Source organism: Pungitius pungitius, chromosome 1 (assembly GCF_949316345.1).
Source record: "Pungitius pungitius chromosome 1, fPunPun2.1, whole genome shotgun sequence".
Taxonomy (NCBI): domain Eukaryota; kingdom Metazoa; phylum Chordata; class Actinopteri; order Perciformes; family Gasterosteidae; genus Pungitius; species Pungitius pungitius.
Window position 1 is genome coordinate 9,505,655 of NC_084900.1, and position 24,545 is coordinate 9,530,199.

At 47.5% G+C, this 24,545-nt stretch overlaps 1 protein-coding gene across 1 annotated transcript in view; it reads right to left on the bottom strand.

Annotated features, from left to right (window-relative positions):
• The window catches only part of efnb3b (ephrin-B3b), a 44,009-nt gene extending 29,054 nt beyond the window's left edge, over positions 1-14,955 (bottom strand). The window contains exons 1-2 of the mRNA XM_062566355.1: positions 14,912-14,955; positions 3,510-3,799 (exon numbers count right to left, since the gene is read on the bottom strand). Coding sequence (XP_062422339.1) covers positions 3,510-3,799; positions 14,912-14,955 — 334 coding nt within the window. The remainder of the gene's footprint in view (positions 1-3,509; positions 3,800-14,911) is intronic.
• Positions 14,956-24,545: the final 9,590 nt, after the last annotated feature.

The window sequence follows — 24,545 nt, forward strand, 5'->3', positions numbered from 1 at the left end:
GTGTATGTATGTACGTGTGTGTGTGTGTGTGTGTGTGTGTGTGTGTGTGTGTGTGTGTGTGTGTGTGTGTGTGTGTGTGCCTGTGTGTGGGATTTGAATGGGGGAAAGAAAGGAGAGAGGAGAAACTAAAATGGGGGGGGGGGATAAACTGAGAGGCACGGACTAACCAGTCAGAGAGAGAGAGAGAGAGAGAGAAAAGCTTTTACATAAACTCTGACCTCGCATTATGAATGAAAACATCAATCAACGAGTATAACTAATCAATTTCCCCCGCTCTTTCGCTCCTCTCTGCGGGATACAGAAATAAAGAATTACATTTAATGGGATTTGAGTAATCTGATTACAAAACAGTGGCATCTGTGATGCATTAGAAAGTGCAAAAACAAAAGGAAACTTTTCGTGTTGACGGTGTCAACGCAGATCGGGAGATTGAAACCCGAGGAGCCTTTTTTTTCAGTATCATTCGCCACGCATCCCCCGAGGAAACAGATTACCCAGTGGACCTTAAGCAAGTTACCGGTAATCTGTAATGGGTTTAACGTTGAAATTAACCTCCGCTGCCCTCTTGGCTTCCGGCTGTTCCGCCGTCCGACCGCCACTGCGTCACCGCGGAGCGCTCTCTGCGCCACGCTCTTCTGCAGCGTGCAAATTAAATCACGTTATGCTAGAAGTTAATTAAAACACGATTTCCCTGAGGCTCACGCATCGCACGCTGGTGCAAACACACGTTTTACGGTAACGGAAGTCCAACGCCATTTATGCACGGGGGGGGGGGGGGTGTCCCTACAGAGGCGGTTGGCGCGCACGAGCCGCTGCAGACATGCGACTCCAAATGAGCGGCAGATTACAAATGATCTCGCAGGCTCGTTAGGCACGCGGAGGCAGCGGTGCGCGACCGCGCGCGATTCTTCGTGGAGAGCGTGGACGCGCGAGACATCCGCAGAAGCTATCGAGAAGTGATCGGCCCCAAACGCTCTCTGTGGTCGGTCCCCTCACCTGTCCAACCCCTCCTTGCCTTTCAAATGTGTTTGTGTGTGCGTGTGTGTGAGTGCGTGACCTTGTGTTGCAGCCGCCATCGATCGGGCTGGAGCTGTCAATCGATCAGTCTGGTCTGTGTGTGAAGATAAAGGTGTTTCTATCTCTGGACCCTCCAGTTGCCAGGTGGCACCACAGAATGGAGGAGGGCAAAATAGAAAGTGTTGGGACCACGTCGCCTCGCATATTTCTGTGTGCCTGCAACGTGTTTTATGGCTGGTTTTATTTTACGGCAACGTCATTAAATTCAAGTTTAAGACAAGATGTTGCAAGTAAAACGAACTTGTTTACTGTTGTGCATCCGGCTCCGTGCGCGATAAGCAGTGGCGTGTGACAAATGTGAACCCCTCGCTTTGAATTTCTTACTCTATATGAAAAGTGGGGCAGCCCTTAGAGTAACAGAGCGTTGTTGAACAAGTACGTTGCTGATTACCTGTTGGTTTGGTCACTTTTTGTATTAAGCTTAGCCAGGTCCCGCCACAACGCCAATAAAAGCAGGATATAGTGACAGGTGGAGCAAATATGATATGTTTTTTTACTAAAGTTATAAGCCGCAGCTCTGAGTCCATACGTAAGGAATTTTACGTCTGAGACGTATGAAAAGTGAGACTTTTGTGGGAAAATGACAGCATAATGGCCTTAATATATACAGTGTAATAAAACACCAACATTATGAAATGCACTGATGGTTGTGCATTCATATAATAAATATCCACATAATCACACCATAAAGCAACCTGAGGCATGTGTCGCAGACTGACGCCCCAAAGCTCACATAAAGACACCAAAGCCTAAAACTAAATCTAAGTGTGTTATTGAACAAAAAAAAAAGCTTTTTGAACCACAAGATTGTTTAATATAGCCATCAGTGTCAGTTTTATGAATCCTATACAATATGGCAGTTCACCATCTGTCAGTCATTGATTCAGGTATCACCAGGTATCACATTGCATTAATTTCCCTCCCTACTTATCGTGCCAAAATTCCTGTATCATTGGGTCCCTGGGCGCACAACCAGGGCACGGATGCACACACACACACACACACACACACACACACACACACACACACACGCGCACCGCTTACTCCCCCACTCAGCTCCTCGGGTCTAATTCAAGAGGAGAAAATGTGTATGTATATATATATATATATATATTGCTAACGATGCAGGGGAGATATGGGCAGTGCCTCGCCTCTCTTCACAACACGCCGGGTATGAGGTCTTGTGGAAGAAAACCTGAAAACAACAGTAGAACACAAAGAGGCACGAGGGACTTCACACACTTGGAGAGATCTTACATGCTCTTTGTCTCTTTTTTTCTCTCCATCTCTGTCCCAGCTTCCTGTTCCTACTGGCTCTACTCGTTCCAACGTTTTTAGGCTGTTTTTGGTGGTCGGGGGGGGGGGGGGGGGTGTTCGTACCCGCAGATGAAAAGTAAAGAATAGAGCATTCACACACCCGAGTAAATACACCTAGCAGGTGCGTGGGAGGAGAGCTATGGGAATCAAACCGGGTCTCTCTCTCTCTCTCTCTCTCCCTTTGTCTATGCTGCTCACTCTCTCACTCCTGGGGTGTTTTTTTTACAGGGCTTGTGTTTGTATTGGAAACTTGTGGGTGTATGAGTGTGTGTATGAATGAATCCACATGAGTGTCTGTGTGTGTGTGTGTGTGTGAGAGTGTGTGTTCCTCCAATTGTGAGCGCTGAGCGCTCTTGGCTCTTGGGCTGTATTTAAAAACAACCCACAGGTTTCGGTTGAAGCGACCTCCACTTGCAGATTGCTCCGTCCGATACAAGTCCTTGGCTCTGGCCCTCCCCGATGACCTCACTGGGTCTTCACGCGGCCATAACTCCAAACAAACCCTCGGAGTAAACCAAAACAAACTGGGCTTCTCCATTTGCGGTCACTGCAAGGCTGGCAGTAACAATAAACAGGCCCGAGGCCGGCACACACACACACACACACACTTAGAAACAACGCTGCAGAACAAATCTAACCATACTTCACTAAACACAAAATCCCACACAAGTTGCATTGAAGGACACGTCCAGGGACAAGCTGCAAAAGATGAAAAGAATAGAAAAAGAAAAGAAAATCCTTCTAAGTGTAAAAATAAACTTTTGACACACTGATGATGCATTGAAATTAGGGAAAGCTTGTGAAAAATCTCCTGACAAACTCACATGGTCACTTTTGGCAGTCTAAGTCCTGTACTGTCTCAACCCGTGGGCCGGATCACACATAATTCTCTAACCTAATTACTCTAAACACACCCGCCCAATCATCACCACCACCATCATCATCATCATCATCATCATCATCACTGGAATAAACAAACACATTCAGACACAATCAGAAATCAGCCATGCAATCATAACAACCCCCCCCCCCCCCCCCCCCCCCCCCCCCACACACACACACACACACACACACACTCCAAGCCACAGTCTCCGGCTGCGCTTCCCCCGACTCACCGATGATGTAGTAGTCGTGCATGCTCTTGAACTCGTGGCCCCAGAGGTTGGGCGAGAACTCCTGGAACTTGATGGTGAAGCGGCGCTCGCGGGTGGGCTCGTCGCAGGTCAGCACGATGTTGGGCGCGCCGTTCACCTCGCAGCGGTCCGCCTGCTCCCGCAGCGACACCAGGTAGAGCTTGTAGAACTCGTACTCCGGCGTGGACCGGGCCGTGTCCAGCGGCGGGCAGATGAGGTCCAGCCGGTCCCCGATCTGAGGGTAGAGGACGTAGCCCTTATCGTCCCTGAACCTGGGGGGGGGAAGAGGAACAGAAAAGACTCATTATAGCCTCAAACCCGGCTCGGAGACACCTGTGCTCGCTAATAAATGAGCAACAGATGGGTCCTTCAACGCTCTGATTTCTCCTGCTTCCTCCTTATTTCCTCTCCCTCGCAGAACAGGTGCCTTTACAGAGTAACCGTAGTCCAATTAACTTCGCAAATACATTTTTACCACCAATCACACGCAATCCCCGGGTGACCCCGCGAAGTGGATCAGAAAAACAGAGGAAATATAACCACCGGCCGACGACCCTCATGGGGGAAATAAGTGCAAGCCAAAGAGAGAACTCCGTTATTAGAAAAGAATTCACTTATGCTTTTTCCTTCCTACTCACCACAGCTGCCCTGGAGAAATTACCCATAGTTAAGTATAGGTTTGGGCTGAGATGTAGATTTTAATCACGCAAAAGTAGTCTAAAGTCTTCAGAAGTATGCAAAAGCGATTAGAGGATCGGGAGCAATATTCCCATCCAAAAAACAAGCCTCGAGTCTATTTGAGCACAGATGGAATTCAAAACTCCAAAAAAAGTTGAGGTAAAGCCGACAAAAAGTCCTGCCACGAACACACTTGTGCGAGTGTGTGCGCAGGAAACTGAAGTGACACATCGTAAACAACAAACACTTTCTGGCACAACTCATTCGGGTGTTTGTCTAGCTCTCGTGTTTGGAAGTGAGAACTGAAGCGTGTCCATCGAGGAAGACACTGGCAGACGAATGTCGCCGTGGCACCGCGCTGCCAAATCTCAGGTATATCAGTTAATTAGTTTGCTAATTAGCTTTTTTTTTTTTCTTCGATGTCTGCCATTCCCGTCTGATATGAACGATGTGCAGTCTGTTTGTTTGCGGCCTGACGGATGGTTTGACACGTACCACAGGCGGGGAAACCAGCAGCCTGAACCGATTATAACGCGACCAAAATATGCCTGGAAATGGTTTGTCATCATCATCAGAATTCCACTGTGGCTTTTAAGTTTAGTCAACAACAGTGATGGTTTAAATTATTTTAAAGGGCCCTTCTTGTGTAAACGCTGCAGCGGATTTGGAGGAATATATTTCACACGGACGCGATAAATTAATTCTGCAGGCTTGTTTTTTTGGGGGGGTTTTTTGCAGTATGGGTGGCTGACGGGCTCGCACAGCTTCCAGAGGTGGAGCACATGAAACGCAGCAGTCCGAAGCGCATGAACTTAACAAATGACTCAGAGTCTGTCGTTCCCCTCACAGCGCAGGGCCCATTGCTCGCTGATAAGGCCAAATACCGTGAGTTATCCACTTGGCCCCTGAGGCCTATAATGACTTTAGCGCTGAACACAAGCATGCGTGCGTGGCCAACAGTGGGGGGAATCAGAGAGGCGTCCACGCCATCGGGACCTTATCTCAGGTGAAGATAGATGTCACACCCCCCCCAGCAGAAAGAAGGCACATGTTTACAGAGGTAAAAAAAAAAAAAGATGAAAAGCAGGAAATTCAAGGTTTTTTTTCGTCACAGAGAATCTTAAGTGACACTTTGATGTTGAAGTGGGAGGAAGCAAATGCCTGTTAAATGTTAAAAAGCCCATTTTCTGTTCCCGCGGACTCAAACACCGCTTCTGTTTCCAACAAATCCTCACCAACACTTGGGAGTCACTGCACACAAACCAGGCTTAGTTATTCTCTCTGTTCTGCTCTCTGACAGCCGTTTGACCGTTAAAAAAACAACAACAACACAGCATCACAAGGCACGAACGCACCAACGTTGCTCAGCTAAACTGTTAAAAAGGCTAAATAAATACTACTGAAGTCACGTTTTTATTTCTGCTTTTGACTCGAAAGCTGACAAAATGTCAGGCCAATTATGTATAACAAAGTGTATTCTTAATATTATGCTTTCAGCTGGGAAAACATCAACTTTCTTTGCATGTGTCTCATTAACTGCCGCCAACTTGTTCAAATTAAGGGAGCACTCCAGAAATGTAATTTACAAATCTTCCACATAACGTTCAGAATCAAAGCAAAAGACAGCTGAGCTATCTTGACTTCCCTGATGTGTGACACGCTCAGAATAGCGCACAAAACACTCCACCACCGGATCCTACGTTACCCACGCTGCAACTTAACAGCATTTTTGTCAGACCCTCGGTGCCTGCTAAGCCTGTAAAACGTCCGCAGTTTTTAACAGGCTTTCCATTAAAACATCTCGGTCCCCCCGAGCTCAAACTCTGATTGCTGATTGCTCAAGTTGGGTTATTTCCACCAACTTCACAAGTTTCCCTTCAGAGCCAAAAACAGCAAAGTGCCAAATCAAGGTAAGGCCACTTTTTTTTAAAGTGCAGGTCACACTTTGCCCCAACTGCCATGTAAGACACAGCGCATTCCCCGCAATATTGCCATCGGACGCGAGAGCAAGATGAGAGCAATTTTGCTGTCTGAATTCATCTTGTTAAGCTGAGCTCTGTTAAGAGGAGACTTATGGGTGATTTTTATGGGTCTCGTTTGTTGAACCTGCATCTTTCTGATCCACATCGTCGCTTTTCGTGCACTCCACCGCCAGAGCCCTGACGGTCAAAGGCCTCAGACCTGCCACTGTTCCACTTCTGGTTATCCAGGTCACCCGGGGGGGGGGGGGGGGGGGTTATCAGGCACTACTTAGAAAGGGGAGGAAGCCACTCAGCTTCACTCAACACATGGCCACATATTTCACCTTCCTGACGGCTTCAGACGGGCGAGGCCTGCGCACTCGCGCCATTCGTAGACTACGAACTGTAAACATGGTGGCGGTTCCTGAGGCGTCTGCAGCAAAGCCTAAACAGAACTATCTATTCAACACATACACACACACAGGCACAGGCCCGTACAAAAGCCCTTGTGCTAAACACAAAGGTTTTTCCCAAACACATCCACCCACGTCCAAACACACAGGTTTGGTTTTTCCTAAACATGAACGCTTAAATCCACTGATGATCACACACAAACACTCTTATAAAAACAAGCACCTTTTGCTTCCCGCATGACGCATTCTGTGAGCGTATCTGATGGTATCCTGAGTCACAGCCGAGCTGCACTGCAGAATGGCAAAGCAAACACACACACACAGTGTAGGGGATGGTATGGTTGAGCTGAAATGCCACCGGGCAGGTGCAGTGCTTGAAAAGGAAAGAAAGAAAGCGGGAGGAATCAGTGAAGTGAGAGGGGGGGAGGGGGGGGGAGTGGGAAAAGAATATTGAACAAGTCGGGCAAGGTATCGAGCAACCACAAAGAAATAGAGAGGTTCCCATTTTGATTCCTAAAGCACTGAGTACCTATATATATTTTATAATCCCATCTTTAGAATCTAATTTATATTGTGAAAATACATCCTTCAAATAGCTGTATTAAGATTCTCCCCAAAATGTCTTATTTTTACAATATTTGTGAACATTTGAACAAATGATGCAATAAGTATAATTGACCTTTGCTGACTACTCATTTAAACCAAATCGAGCTTGAACATATCATCGTGTAACTCATTGCAAACTCCCATAGTTCACGTTAGCTGTTGGCTCTGTTACAGGACTGTGCTGCCAACAGCTGACATTAACATCCACAATGTCGCCTTATGTAGCATTGTGTTTAACCACAGGTGGGAAGCACCAGTCTGCACATGTGCAGCAGTGATGGACGCGCTGTCGTACTGCCTTTGTCACGTAAATGAGACGATAAATTGTGAGATAATACATCCGTTCGGGCAGAAGTTCTTTTTGATATGGGCATCAGTACCAACACTACAGAGAAATGTGGTGAACGAGCAGAAAGGAAACAGAGAAGGAATGAGAAGGCTGGAGAAAGGAAGACGGGAAAAGGGAAACTGCATTCCAGCACATTCCTGCGACAGAACTCAATTTTCTGATAGGCTCCATGTTCAGAGTGTCAGATTTGCTGAGTTAACCCAGGTTAACCTTGTGTGTGTGTGTGGGTGTGAGTGAATTATACTGTGTGTGTGTGTGTGTGTGTGTGTGTGTGCTGTAAACAGGAGGGGGTAGGGACACCTTCTCCCAATCTAATCATGTGGTAAAGCAGAAAAAAAAAAATTGGAGTGCATTTATCTGAGAATCCGTCCTCTGTGGGACGGGCCCTTGGTGTCGACCAACCCGCACTGCGAGTGCGACGATATACAATCACTGGGGGGGTGGTTTTGGATGAATTAAATGCACCATAAAAGTCCAGACTGAAAGTGCAACACACTCTCCCTCCCTTACATACGTTTTCCCTTCATTCGATTCCTTTTTTTATGCCACATTTCGCTGTGAGAGACACTCTCCCACTCCCCCATCTCTTTTTGGCTGTCCGCACTCTCCCTCTCCCCCCAACCCCACCCCCGCCCCCCTTCTTCTCAGCCGTTCACAATAGAGCCATTGATGTGGCCACACTTTGAAACATGGCGTGGGGGATTGGAGGGGGCCAGAGGTGACACACACACTGAGGAGGGAACAGGAGAGAGAGGAGGAGGAGGAGGAAGAGTTTGAGAGAGGTGGAGAGGTGGAGAGGTGGAGGGGTGGAGGGGGGGGGGCTTCCTTTTCTTGTGCGCAGCTCTTTTATGAGGGAAGAAACATAATTTTCTCAAACCGAGCGTCACCCCACCGTGACCCCCGAGCCGAGAACACTCAAGTGTGAGTCTGCCTGACCCCCTCCCCCGACCTCTTACACCTCCTGCCCCCCCCCGTCCTCTTTTATTGCTGTTGCCCGCGTATACAAACGCAAAAATCATGTGAAACAAATTTACAATAAAAAGCGAAAAAGCAAAACAGACACGTTTGTGCAGGAGCTGTAAAAGCCCTGACAGCTGTTACAGGTCAGGTTTGTTTCTCTCTTCTTCTTCTTCTTCTTGTCCATCTGCGCGTTGCCTGCCGTTGTACCTGCTCTGGGCGCCGTATCGGACAGGGCAAACATTTCCCAGATTCCACAGCGGCAACCCGAGCCATGTCCGGACCAAAGCCGGGCACACAGGTGCAGCCAGCAAGAGGAGACAAGGGAGGGTGTGTGTGGGTGTGTGTGTGTGTGTGTGTGTGTGTGTGTGTGCCAGTGTGCAAACATGAGAATATAAAGGGGAGGCGGGTGGTGAGGGAGGAAAGACGAGTGTGAGAGAAAAATCCACGAAAACTAACCGAAGGGATGGCGAGAATGAAGAGACAAAAGGAAAGATGTGGCATTCAAAGTGAGAGAAAACACACATAAAAGGACAAAGAGAAAGCAAGAAGTCAAACAGATTGCGACAGAACACAAAGTGGGAAAAGTGCAAAAATCAGACAGAAGGAAAATGTAAAAAAAAAAAGAAAAAGGTAAAAAAGAGCGACTGAAGGACACGGAAGTTGGCACGAATCAAACTAGTGGAATCAGCGCGGAGGATTGACTCCAGCCGCCGCATCACCTTTGACCCTCTCCCATCCCCCCGTGGCGCTTTCGTCCTTGAGCTAAACCACAGCCGGGTGTGAGCAGGAAGCCGAGGACAGACAGCAACGGGCCGATCTATTAGGCAATAATAAACGACGGCAGCTTTCGGTCCTGCGGCCGGGGAGATTTATGGCGGGCCCGGCGCATAAAGCTGTCTGCACTAATCTCATGGTATACACAGCGTAATCACACACACAGGGGTTCCTGAGTGCACCCCCCCCCCTCGACGCTTTCAATGTACACACGCTGTCAGGCGCACGGCGGGGGAGCGGGCACGCAGAAGAGTGGCGAACCGATCGGGCCGCGGGAGGAGCACACGCTGCCAACGTGCACGCACACACACACACACACACACGCCCGCGGAGCTGCAACACCTGCAGGCCATCTAGTAGCTGTCTCAAGGAGGTCCGCTGGGCCTCATTTGGTGGAGAGGTTGCTTTTAGAAAGAATGCCACAGAGAGCAAACGCACACACACACACACACACACAGCGGAAAACAATTTATTTAAAAAATGTCATTCAAGACCACGTGAAATCATGAAACCGCACTTTTGGGAGAAAAAACGCTGCCCCGTAATTCACTTTATTCCAATGTTTCATTTGCTTTTATGATTTTCCTTTCAAACTAATGTTAAAGTCTCAAAAGGAAACACTCGCCTCCTCTCATGTGAAGAAAAGGATTCAAGAAGTTTGGAGAGGTAAAATTATCTCACTCAACTGACAGGCTGTTTAACCTACTATAAAAAAAATATTATTCCAAGCCTCGACGCTGGATTAAATCACTGAGATGGAGTTTTTTGCCGAGAAGGGACTGCAGTGGCTATTATTTTCCAGTGTTCTGCTGTAGCAATCAGAGCCCTTATATACGCGCCGCAGTGCAGGAACACCAGCCCCATGTAACGTGAAACACATGGTCAGGGGCATTCTGATCGCTCTGTCTTCGACGCGGTGTTTTGCAGGAACCCGACGCTTCATCAAATTGGCCGGGGGCGTGCTCAGCACGTCGCCCCACATGTCCCCGCGTGCTGCTCCATCCTGACGGCTTTAAAATAAAAGATTCAGGAGCTTTTTAAATTCAACTCATGCTGAGATCTTTTATCTTGACCTCCTCTTTCATCCGTTCTGTAATCACTGTTGGTACAAGCCAGTTTGAAGCCCATTTTGTCGGTTGAATTAGAGGCCTTGGGTAAAAAAAAAAAGAAAAAAAAGAAATACTATCATTGTCTGTAGTTTCTGGGTGTGAGGTTATCCTCTGAAATATTACTGAATTATACTAAATGTTTGTTACAGAATTATTCCAGTTTTCTATCAGTGTGGGAGGATTAAATTGTTCATTAAAAACACATAAAGTGCCTTTGATCTTCGGAAACATGCACAAAAAAGGACACTTTCCAGTCCCGTGTCATCTTTGACACGTTGTTTGTCATCTTAAAATGCTCCGGGAATTAATAATCAATGCTCATGATTTAGTTATTTGAAATCCAGCATTATGCACTGCAGCCTCGGCTTCCATCAGTGCACAGGGCAATCAGAGGGTTTTAAAATATCCATAATCATTATCACTGTCTTCATTAAAGAACCATATACCCTGGAGAAGAACTGCAGAAAGTGGTCTTTGACTGTGTGTAGAGAGCTGGACGGGGGAAAGAGATACATCTGTACGAAATCGAGGGAGACGGAGAGGGGTTAGGGAGAGACAGAGAGAGGGGGGGGGGCTATAATGTAAATTGATGAGGGTTTGAGTCTCTCTAGAAGCCATGGCCCAGATACCTCTGAACATTTCTATTATGGATGAAATGATGGAATGGATGCAAGTCCATCTGGGACAGGGAGAGGGGGGAAGGAAGATACGAGCTAGGTTTCCATCCAAGAACGTTTGTATGGTGCATTGTCTTCTTAGGATGCGAGTAGAACTAATGTCTTCAATATAAAAAACAAACAAACAACAAAACTTCTAGTTGAGATCCCAAAGTTTTCTAAGGATAGCAAATGTGTAAAGCTGAAGGCGAGGCCGGATTTGGGGGAAATTGTGTTAACTATTCATAAAAATAGAATGTTTTAAGCAATTGATGGAATTGTACAGCTGCAGACAGAAGAATTAGTGGATTGTTTAGCAGCTAAATGGCCAAAAGAATTCACAACCGATACCATAACTTGCTGTGCTTTCGCCTTGTTACTCCGAGGAGTCAAAAGAAAGGCAAATAATACGGCTTTAAATCTGCATATGACTAAACCCGAGAGGTAAGCTGGATGTTTGAAGGGTTTAACAGACACTAGTGCAACAGAACAAGAGATAGGCCAACTATAAAGACCAAGGTTGATGTAAAGTCAGTAAGCGCTGGAAAGCCCTTAGGAATGTTGCTGTTGAGAAACGGCAGCCGCGGTAACAGCTCCCACATGGTGAGAGAGCGAGGGAGGAGAGAGAGAGAGAGAGAGAGAGAGAGATGAGAGGAGACCAAACGGTAGAGAGACACCACTGATGCTAAGAAAGGGGGAGACGGGAGGTGGCAGTCAGCGGGTAGGAATGCAGGGAATGCTTGAATAGTTAGTTGGCACCATGGGACTTTGAAGGTAACTGCGTCCTTGTCATCCACACACACACACACACACACACACACACACACACACACACACACACACACACACACACACACACACACACACACACACACACACACACACACTCATCCTTCTGTCCAGAGGTGGTCCAGGATACTGCAGCGTCTGTGTCACATCATGTACATATCACACCCAGCGTAGCCACGGAGACGCAGGATGGAGGCAAGATGGATGCTTTGGCATTTACAAGGAGCACATACACGCGCACACACACACACACACACACACTGACAAAGGGTTTGTCCCTCCTATAGACACACACACACACACAACCTTCAGCTCCCTTGTTGCATGCACTCCTGCTGCGTTCGGTACAAGCTATAGGATACAATGCAACAGATGAGCGAATCCCATTCGGTTGACGGCTGTGGCTGCACCATGAAGAGAGAGCGAAGAAGCACTAACAAACCCACTATGGAGGAAGTCTTCTCCTCTTTCAACAAAGCCGAACAATGCATGCGTATTCAGGTCAACTGAAACTTTTCTCAAACAAACCCGATCCTTTTTTTCCCCCCTCATATCTCTCTCATTTGCATCCTTGTTCCTATTTTTTTTTTTTTCCTTGCTCCTGCATCTCCAGCTTAGAACTTTTGTTCGTGGCTTCTGTGGACTCCTCCAAACACTCACTATATAGAAGGGAGCTGTAGACGCCGCTCCGTGTTCAATCCCGCGCCTCCGCCTCTCCCCCCGCGCTCTACCTCGCACGCCTGCGCCGCGCTTTACCGCTCTCCGTTCGCTCTCTTCAACGAAAACCATGTCACCTGAGTGGTTTCAAAGTTCTGCTTTTCTCACAAACATGGAGTTCAGCAAAAAAAAATAAAACTAATACCGGGGAAGCTGTGCTTAAAAAAATGTTTCAGTAATCACATGTTTCTCTACTGCACTTTCAAATGCTGGGAACGTGCTCTTAAATCTGCGTTTTACATGTGCTTGCTTTAGCTGACTGGTCTCTATTTTTACATTAATATTAATCTTTAAATAATTAATGTCAGGCTTTGCATTTTAAAATGTATCAAACCGCGCTCCTCGTCTATTAACGCATGTTACCGTGTCTTTCTACATCTGTGTGTCTGTGAGTGACTGTCCTGTGAATACCACGAGGCTCCAAAAAAATCTATGTGATTACTTATTGATGAATTGATTGATTCATCTTCCCCAGAGTGTAACTACTTCACATGATTCTGTCCCCGAGATTTTTGATTGAAAATTATAATAAAGAAAAAAAAACTTAACCAAAACATATTTTCATTAATTGATTATCAACGTTCTAGTCCTTCTGAAACTGCCAAATCTGTTGCCATTTTTAAACAGTGACGGCATTGCTGCCAGTATTTCCTTTTTCGGAACATGATGCCGCGCTCTCCCCAGCAGCCGTGAAGCCCCCCCAGTGGAGACATTAAGTGTCCGACCATGAAACCCAGCCAATCACCAAACCTAAAACAGTACCTCTCTTTCTTTTTCTGCTCTCCTGAATCGTCTCGAAGCCCCATTTCCTCCTGCTCCCGTGCCCCCCCCCCCTCCCCTCACCTATTTTCAGCATGCACTCTGGATGATTTGCAGCAGTCTGGATTGGGCCCATTAAGGTCATCTAGTCGAGGTGTGTGGTGACAGAGCATCGCCAGTCTTGACAAATCCGTGTGTGTGTGTCTGTGTGTGTGTGTGTGTGTGTCTGTGAGCGAGGGGAAGAGATTGAGAGGGCCCCCCAGTTCACAAATGGATACACCTACGCATGTGAACCCCTTGACAGAGGCTGAAGGAGACCCTTGAGACGGACATGCACATGCTCCGGACCCCCAGAAATTCCCGGGGAGGTCTGCGGCGTGTTTAAGAGAATGGCTCACGATGACATATACGCGCACACACACACACACACACACATGGATGTGGCAGCTGGTGTTAATGCCTAGTGTGGGAAAAGTCTTTGAGCTTCAACTCATTCACTCCAACCACCTCGCTAATTTAATTAGGTCACACAGGGCTCTGGAGGGCCGAAGGTTATAATGCATGCAGCGGCTCTCATTTTCTATGCTCCACACACACACACACACACACACACACACACACACAGTCCCTTTGGGAGGGAAGGAGTGAGGTGAGACGCTGACCTGGCACAGTGGGGGTCACCTACATGTCCAAAGCTATGTGAGTGTGTGTGTGTGTGTCTGTGTGTGTGTTTCCACAGGCGTTCATGCATGTAGGCAAGGGTCCCCTCTCCCCATCTGTGACCCCGGAGGATGTGTGTGTCTGTGATGGTGTGTGTGTGTGTGTGTGTGTGTGTGTGTGTCTGTGTCGTCTCAACTTTGCTCCGGAGAGGCCATAGGGTGCAAGGAGTCTGAAACTTTAGCTAAAGGCGACTCAACTTAAGCTCAGTCAGGCCACGGTGTCAGGAGAGCAGTGTAATCCATCGGGGCCCCTAGAGGCCACAAAGTATGTGGGGCTCCTGGGATTTGGCTCAAGCTGCTGAGCTTTTGAGGATGCAAAAGTATACCCATGTTTATTTGTGTGTGTGAACATAACCTAAGTAAGGTGTTATATATTTTTAACATCAACAAATCACATGAAAAAAAAAAAAAGCCAACAATGGGTTGGTCTGTCTCTCCATCAAAATGTTCCAACTCTCGTAACATGTCAGCTCAGCTCCAAGTTCCTACCCTCTGGGAACCACGCGGCCTAACTAGAGCCATATAGGGTTCCTCACCGTGTCCCCATAGGAGCACCATGCTCAGGTCCTGGTTTCCTTTCACATCCTTTCGCCATCCCAGAAACTGGAACATATTAACCGGCTCGCTAGTTGGGCTTTATGAAAAAGGATGTCAATTAAGTATATTTCCCAAAATGTGACACTATTTCTTTAGTTCTGGGGTGGTTAAAGAAGTATTATCTGTGTGTTTGGATTAAGGTTTCTGGACAGACGGTTTTCATGGGGACATAAGTCCAAGGTTGGCTGTGTGTATCCCAACAGGGGCCTTGTGTATCTGCAGCAGTGCTTAATCCACCATTGGAAATGGGAACCTGGCTTCCATTCGGTTTCCCCCACAGGCTCAGAGCAGCGCTACCCGACTCCCAGGCACTCAGCTACTCTGACTCCAGTGGAACGCATCTTGAAGCGATTTGGGGCTCAAACCCTATGCTGCTCCCTTTCTCCCTCGACCACCACCACCACCACCTCCCTCCCCTATTGGCTGTCCAACCCCCCCCCCCCCCCCCCCCCCACACACACTCACCCTCACTCCCCCTATTCTCAGCTGAAGGAAGCTTTAAGGGCTTAGGGAAAAGCGCTGGAGCGGCAGTCCCGGCTCGACCCGGGGGTTGTGGAGCCCCGCGGCAAAATCAACAGTTAGCCCGCAACAGTCCGAGCAGTCAGAGGGGGGGGGGGACGCGTACATGAAAGTAAGACCGACAGGGTCCAGGGCTGGCTGGGGGCTGGCTGGGGGCTGCCTCAATTGCAAACAGGCACACATAAGTGCAGACACACACACGCACGCACGCACGCACACACGTATGCCTGCACACATACACGCTGAAAGAGAAAGCCTGCAGGTCATCAAAAATCCCATTCACTCACGTCAGGATATTGAAGTGTGTCATGCCAATATTTCAGTCCTGATAGCTTTGCCAGAATGTGTGTGTGTGTGTGTGTGTGTATGTGTGTGCATGGCTGTGTGTGTGTGGGTGTGTGCTTGAGCGCTTTCGGTGCGTGTAGCTCGCCACTTCTCTCCCACTTTATTTTCTAAAGAGTGGCTTTTTCAAGTCGCCCGGGTATTTTCAAGGGGCCTGTCTAATTCATGTAGGTGAAGTGTTTGAAAGTTCCATTCCCAGTTTACCTGCGGGGCCAGCACACACAACAGAGGTGTTGAAATAATACCCCCTACCTTCCATCCTCCTCCCTCACTTTTATCACAACTTCTATCCTTTTGTCCTTCACATCCCTTCACACCTGCCCCCTCCCGCTGCACTCAGCTTTCTTCCCATCTCTCCTTTATCCCTCCTTCTCTCCCTTGCTCCTTCGCTCCCCACCTACCTCCTGCTCTCTCCCCTTCTCTCTTTTTCTTTTTGCCTCATCCATCCGTCATTCTCTCTCTCTCTCTCTTTGCCTCTCATAGTGTTTGAAGCAGAGTGTTTGTCTCTAGGGCTGGATGATTGACAGCTGAGAGAGAGCCAGGCAGCTCTCTGGTGACAGATAAGGACTTTGGCTCTATTACTCACTAGGTCCCACAGACACACAAACACTAACACAGACAAACACACACACAAACACACACACACACACACTCTCTCACCTATCCCTCCCAAATGCACACAGATTCACGCATTCACTGGCGCGTGCACACACAAACAGAGTAACACTCTCTCCTCGCACCATGCTGCTCCCTGAGTTCGGCAGGGAGCAGACAGACCTATTTGCATTAGGAAGCAGCGTGTAAAATAAATAAAGAATCGGATGAATCTAGGAATAAATAGACAGGGGGCTCGACTGGGGATCGAGTATGACTGATTTGCGAGTTGTGTGTGTGTGTGTGTGTGTGTGTGTGTGTGTGTGTGTGTGTGTGTGTGTGTTTGGGAGCGTGCAACCTCTGGGCTCCCGAGTGAGGAGAGCAGCGGTGCAGCAGAGGAGACACCCGACACACCCTGCTGAAATCACACAAACAGGCACAAGGAGACAAATACACATGAAAAGATCCTACAAAGCCCGAATCATTATGGTAATGAAAAATGAAAGGGTCTAAAAATACTGTTTTATTTCCCCCTTTGTTTCGGGGGAACTCCGGTGAGACCGTTGGCTGACAATGAGAGAAAGGAGAGAGAGAGAGAGAAGCAGTTTCTCCTCCTGTCTGCTTTGCCATGAACATCTCCCCCTGCAACCACCCAAATCTCTGGATTGCACCCCTCTTCCTCTCTTCAAAGAGATAAATTGAGTGGAACTGGTTCAAATTGGGTGCATGTTTTTGTGTTTGTCAAAAAAAAAAAAAAAAAAAGAACAAAACCTCAGTGACTGGTTGATTGACAGCTAAAAGTCAGATGGAGATGCCAAGGAAGCGCATAAACAAGTGCAACGGAGAGAAAAAAAAAGAGCAAAAGTGGAATCATAGGAACATAAAGAGTTGGGCTTCAAAAAAAAAAAAAAGGAGAAACGGAGCAAGGAGAGAGCGATGGGAAGAAGAAAGGGGGGGATGGATGAAAGCCTCCGAAGGTGTCATGCTGGGTTACAGGTGTGAGTGCGTTTGAGGGAGTCGTAACGGAGAAAATGAAGGGTGGGACGGGGGAAAAATAGGATGAGTAAGGGAATAATTACCCCCCCCCTCGGCATATCAGCGTGGCAGGTGGAAGGACGGTTGGAGGCCAAGCGATGGTTGGCAAGACGGATGGATGGCGGGGAGATGAAGGGCCACCGGTGTTGAAGGCAAGGACACGGTGACATAGCACGAGGAAAGGGAAGAGCGGCTGAAGGCATGACTGAGGCGAAGGCAAGCTCGGCTTGAGAGAAAAGGGGGGTGGGGGGGCCGGGCGAGGACAGCGGTTTAAAAGTGAGCGCAGAGCAAGAGGAGCAGGTGACAGAGACAGACGCAGAGCGTGAAAATTGCCTTTGTTGTTCCCGGGGACAGGAGACAAAAGGGAGCGATGACAATAGCTATTTGTCTGCTCATCAGAGAGCGAGGAGAGGAGAGAGGGGACAGTACAGAACACAATGTTCTTCATCCCTGTCCTCCTCAATCTCGCCTCACTCCACCCCTTCACCCTTCTCATTGCATGGCACACAGGGGCCCTTAAACACGGCCCCTCTCCCCTCGGCACACCATGGAACTAAATAGCTGCAATTCTTTGTTAATGGGGGGGGGGGGGGGGGGTGCCGGGGGGCCTCTACTACAGCCCCGTACTCCCTTATTTGAGGTTGGAGGTTAAGGGTCACGCTTGAATGCTGATGGTGCATCCATCCAGACAAAGCAGATTAACACACACACACACACACACACAGAGTGCGAGCAGTGGTATGTCACCCTCGGACCCCTCCCCCTCCCAACTTGTTCTCAAGCCTCAGCCTTATTGGGGCAGATAGCATCATATGTTGCACGTTGCACCAATGAGAGGTCAAGGCCTCGTTTGTGAGCGCGGTCAGCGGTCAAACCACCTCTTGTCCCCGGGGCCCGATGTCACAGCGGAGTTAGTATTCATAGCAGACATATTGTGGATATACCCCGGACGCCATATTGGCTCGCCCTGTGCGTTCCTCCACATCTCACGGCGTGTTTGACATTTTGTGGGCGCTAGCCACCACACATGTATGTTATTATTCAGAGTTAAAGTGTGACACCTGGAGACTGAATCCTGTTCTGGGGCCGTGCTCCTTTCACCCATCTGGGAGATCAACTCAGTTCAGTCCCTTAACTCCATGAGAATCAGCAGAAGGTTATCCAAGGAGCGTTTAACTCTAAATTAATTTCCTTTTGTCTTGTAGTCCAGCCCCGCTTTGGCTGGGAATTTCCGATAAGATTAACATGCAAACCCATTTTAAGGCTATCTGCTTAAATAATGTCATATTTTATATCTCCTTGGTGGGAAGCTGTCACACGGCCTCACCATCCTGGGAACTCCCCTCTTTCTTTAGCCACAAGGCATTTAATGATACCGTTTGGTGAGTGAAATCTCTAAAAATGCCATGGCAATTTCCTAGTACCCTAAAGGGATGTCTTGGGATTGTTACCATGACCAAGCAACTGTTTCAAACCAAAAGGGAATTCATTTAAACTACAGTGACGAGTGAGAAAATGTATTAGAAGCTGAAAAACATGTTTAATCATTTATTTCAATTCTATCCAAATAGTGAGCAGGAGAATGGACGCTACTCTTCTTTAAAGAACTAAAAATATTTTAACCAGATTTGAGATGTAATGCAATTTTTCAACATAAAAAAATCAGAAATAACTTTTTGAAATATTCTTGCAGCACTGACTTGATCAGGAGATTGTTTACATGGTAAATAATCAGCCTATATAAGAAGCAATAGCAGGTCAGTTTGGTCAGCTGTTGCTTTGCGTATGAGGTCCTCTTCCTGATCTGGCGTCAGAGGGCAGCTCTGCCAGAGTGTTTAGTAGTGCTAAATGCCCCCCTGACCTGCTGCAGTCTGCTGCTCGGCCTACCGATTGCCAGACGTGCTAACCGCCATGGCAATGCACGTGCACACACACATTGGTGGGATGCACAAACTCACACGTGCAAACTCCTATACGTCCCACAGGACGTGGCGGGGGGGGGGGACGCAGCAAAGGGGGCGTCGCCACTGATCCTCCTTCCGCGCTTTCAGTGGGTGGCGTTCCGCCTTAGCCGTGCATACTGTATAGTCATTAATCACGATTCTCATTAATTATCTATGCACCCGGCTGGCTAATTAACACATCAGCTCAAGCAGAACTAATGCTGCATGCTAGTTCACCTCCCACTCACACCCAAGACTCCATAACCACACAACACACACACACACACAAACACACACACTACAACACAGAAACCAACTCCATCCCTGCGTCACTTCCTGTCACTTGGTAGGAGGAAACAGACTTGTTGTATCAGACAGCGTTAATGTGACATTATGGTATGAGGGGGACATGAAGACGAAATCACCGGCTGCAGATTAAAGCCTTACATTACCAGCTTGTGACGTTTAATGTCTTGTGGGATGTGTAATTTACGCCTTTGCTGAACACACTTGCTCTTCTTGCCGTGTCAACATAAACCAGAGCTTTGTACCGGAATGTGTTTAGACTGTCCCTAATGAATGGCCATAAAAGTGTCATTTTCTGCAGGTAGTGCAATACAAAAGCATGGCACAGGCTGAAGAAAATAACAAATCCACCACCAACCTTGTTGTTTTCCTTTGTACTGCTCACATGATAAATATAGCTTTATACTGCGCTGCCTCTGACATTCAATGCATAAAGGTCAAATGACACTAGCAATTTCAAAAAGTCCCATTCACTCAATCTTTGACATTGAGGCCAACATTGGTGACACGAAAGTTAAAGGCGATGACCTTTGTTTAATAGAGCTGACCCTCGAGGGAATGCACAGCCCAATGGTCCATAACAGACAAATCTCCCGCCCTTTTTAGCTGCATTATAACCTTCGCTTTTAAATAAACCTGGTGCGTGAGCACGCCACAAAAGGGGCACGATGGTTGTGCGACAGCAGATGCTTCACTAAACACACAATGTTCCCTTAAATAAACTGTGAAGGGCCTGTTTTCCCAGCTAGCTTGAAGAACTGTACTTGTAAGAAGTGCATTGGTAAAAACGACAAGGCAACTTGGATCATGGTTTCTAGCCACTTCTGAAAAAATAGTTTTGTGTATTCATGAAGGGGGTCATATGTTTGGTGTTTAGAATCTTATAACCCCACCAATAAAATCATTTTTAAAGAGCAACGAGAGCATATTCACGTGATCTTTTGTATCCCCCAATTGGCCAACTCCTTAGCTTTTTGGCACAAATTCAAATGCCTCCGATGTGGATCTGCATCTCTGCAGAGTGCAAAAGGCCTCGTTGTCTTTGTGTCCTGGGGTAAATTTACTGGGGGGAAAACAATTAAACTTCTGACACAACAGAGATATTTATACCCATTTCGGTGATCCCCTTCTAAAGGAGCCCAAAATAAGCAGGCTTCGAGGTGAGGGACAGACAGTAAATAACATCTCAGCAAGAGGACTCCACAGTAATTGAACTGGATGAATTGGAAACACCTGTGGCCTTTTACTCTATTGAAAGTGCGGGCTTGAACCGCCCGACACCAATCACCAGAAGGGGGCTGATTTTAATTTGGCCATTTCTTCTCGGTTAGGGCTCGTGTGACACTTGGGAGCAGACAGAGATAACAAGCAGTTTCGATGGATTCAAACAGAATCCGTTCAGAGTACAGCCGAGGCGTCGCGTCATGCTGGGACGTACGTGGTTCACATGCTGGTCCAGCTTCCGTGGCGTTTGCTCCATTTAATCTCCCATGAGGCCTTGGGCTAGAGAGTGAGATATGTGCCTGGGGGTAAAATGGAGGGTAATTCACACTAGACATGGAATTATAATGTTTCCATGCATGAAGCCTCTGAATAATTTACAGCTTGCAATGGCTTAACAGTACTCATCCCGCGAACATACATACACAGACACAGAGGTCCAGAGGCGCTCCAGCCAGCTGTGGTGAAGATTTAATCATCGCCAACGCTCACCAATCTCCGAGTTGTGCATCACTAAAGACAAACCCCGTCCTCTCATTCGTTCTGACAGCCTGTGCTGCATGCAATTATGTCCCCCCCCCCCCCCCCCGAAACCAGGGCAGTAATCTCACACATACTTGTCTGGCCATTATTATGGAGGCTCTGGCTTCTCTCTGCCCACACACTGCCTTTCCCGTCAACCTCTTTCATCAGACACTTGTTCTTTCAGCTGAGCTCTGATTTTTCCATCTCTACTTCTTCGTATCTCTCTCTCTCTCTCTTTCTCTCTCTCTCTCTCTCTCTCATTGGTCCAAAAGCCTGAATGAGAGAAAGAGACGCTCCTGACATTAACGAGATTGCTTGTTAAGAAAGGAGGGAGGGGAAGACGGCGAGAGAGAGGGAGGTTTGAGAATGGAGTGGCTGTAATTGGGAGGGTTTTTGAAAAGGAGAGAGGGAAGAGACAGAATTAGGTTTCCATGCAGGGCCTTTCTGCACGTGTGTGTGAAGCAGATACAGTGGGGGCGTCTTGGATATAAAGTGAGCGAATGACTTGTTGGATTTCTCATGGGGGGGGGTTAAAGGTCAGAGACACCCATCAATCAACATCAGACAAAAGGGCCCCCCAACCTCTCCCACCTCCATTTCTCTTCGGAGACAAAGAACCCCTTTACAGTAACACGCTGGAGACAGGAGACTATTTCCTCCTGCTGCGCTGTCAGCAGGCCCATTATAGAAATGCATTTCATTGACATTTCACTTCTCGTTGGGCAGGGAGACCAGAAAGCTGCTTCACAACACCAGACACATGGTGCCGAGGCGGATTGGTCTACGGCAACATAAGAGCCGCAACGACATCCCTCTGCATGCGAATACATTGACTCTGCCCCCCCACCCTCAAGGAGTGATGCACAGCTCTTTCCAGGGTTTAACTTCCCTCCAAACTCTGTCAGCTCATGATACCTACGAAAAGTTTGAGACGCCTTTTATATGAACGGCAGAGCCACCCCAAATAAGTCCGTGTGTGGCTGGAAGGATGAGGCCTTGCATTTCTTAATGTGCGAATATGTGCCAATACATGTTGAGTGTGTGTGGGTGTAACTCGGTGTAATCCCTCGCTGCGGGACGCCCTCCCTTCTTCCCGTGCCAGATGAGGAGATAGACTGCCAATTTCTTCGGGCATGTGGGCTGCCAACAGCGAACATACACTCTCAAACCGCGCCATGAAATCATACGCAGGCATGTGACACATCACATGCATATAGGACACGGAGAGCCGCGTGTGTGTGTGTGTGTGTGTGTGTGTGAGCAGGAGCAGACACAAACCCAATCTTGGCTGTGTGTGGGCAGGTTTATTCTAGTCTATAGGTCTGGAAGAGATGCTGGAGGATTAGGGAGAGAGCCCACAGAGAGGTAGATGGAGGAACTACGGGAGGGATGGAAGGACGGAGACGAAGACAAAAAAAAAAGAGAGAACGTTCAAGTAAACGAAAGATAAGACGGAAAGTAGATCGAGAGCCATAATGACGGAGGAATAAAAGCAGGCCAAGCCAGTGCTATGAAAGAGTTAACTCCATGGTTTATACCGACGGATGGATTATCTACCTCTCTGTTTCCCCCCCTCCTGCTCCAATCTCTCCATTGTGTGCCACTATGGAGCTCTATGGAAGCGGTGTAGAGGGGTATTGGAAGAAATTTCCTCTCTTTCTCTTTCTCCAGCCAAATTAATAATACGAAGCTCTCAATCCCTCTCAGTCTGCTTTATCCTTTTATTCGCCCCCATCCTCCGCTTTATCTCTGATTATTCCTCTATTATTCCCTTGGCTGTATGCTAGAGTTATAGGAGTATATGCTGCTGCTGTGTGTGTGTGTGTATTCAAAGCAAGCCTGACAGGCTGCACACCAAACTGAGCATGAGAAGTTTTTTTCTTTTTTGGCTGGTGTGAGACTGCAGGGTATAAAGGAGAGAGAACGAGTGAGAAATAGCAAGATATAGGTACAAGTGGAGGGTGAGAATTTGAGAAGATTGGAGAGAAAGACGTGTGGATGAATAAGGTAGAGAGCGTGTGAGAAAACTAGTGAGAGAGAGCGAGAGAGGTGTGAGATGAGAGCAAATAGATCAGTTACCGTTTCTAATAAGAGGTATGACACATTCTCGTCTTAGCCTCCTCTTTTTATTCAGCTTTCCACCTTTTGCTCCCTCCCTCATCAGTGCGTGAACTGTTAAAAAGAAAAGCTTCATGCACACGCGTGGGCACAAATACGGTGAAATAATTGTGGATTTATACCCTCAAATCAGCAACACACAACAGCTGGCACAATCTACCTGCTCGAACGAGTCCATACTATTTATAGCCAGAGGATTTCGGAGGTGCGAGCAGAGATCTAAGCAGCTTTCTGACTGAAGCAGACCTCATATTGTCCCACACCTCCTCTCACCTCTCCCCTTTCACCCCTCTTGGGTTGTTTGAGCAGGAAACCAGCCTATTTTGGCCGACGCTTATATTGCTTTTTTCCTTTTGCCACGGGCCCGAGTAAGCCCACTTTAATTGCGCCGAAGTGTGCCGCTGCTTCACATTAAAAGTTTTACAGCGGCGAAACCAGTGGGAGCCGACCATTGGAAAAAAAAAAGCAATGTAGCGTCTGTCCTTGGGTTAGCCACATGCCCCCATTAATCCATTAGAAAGTGGTGGTCCGGGCTGATCCCTATCGCCCAGTTTCCGCACTGCTCCTCCATTCTCCTCCCTCCCTCCCTCCCTCCCTCCCTCGGTCTCAGCCAGTGGAGGTCTTTAATCAAAGCGTCAATCAGGGTGCGAGTCACGTGATCGAATGAAGCTTAATCCAATATAAGATACACGCGATAATACAGCTGTTAAAGCCATCAGCCGCCTGCTAGATAACAACCCTGTCCCCCCACTATCTGCCTCGCCCCCCCCCCCCCGTCTCGCTCACTTTCACTCGTCGCCATTGTCAAATCGCGCATTCTTAATGGTAAAATGAATAGTTGTTAAATGTCAGCGTCTCTTCGTCAGCTTTCGTCTTGTTTTTCTAATGGAAGTCTATTTGAGTCGTGGTTTCCTTCAGGGTTATTACTGTTAACACAAAGTATGAATCTAGCTACGAAAACCACTGTTACATTATTTAATTTGATAGAAAATGACGGTAGAAAAAAATCAAATCAAATCTTGCCCGCGAGGATACTAAATGAAATAACAAAAACAATATTTATTTGCCAATGTACAGAGATATTCCTTAAATTGAATAATGTTATAGGTGATGTGTCGTGAAAATATTTTTCAGTGCTTGTGCATAACATTTGGTATCTTGAATCTTTATCAACCCACAAAGGGAAACAAGAAGCCTTTCAGATTGGACTCGTCTTCCTCAGTCACATGCAGGGCTCATTGAAATGCACCAGCAGCGACTGGGTAAAGGTATGTTTTTCCGTGTGAGGGGGCTTAACAGGTGCTAAATCTGAGCATATCCGACAAAGG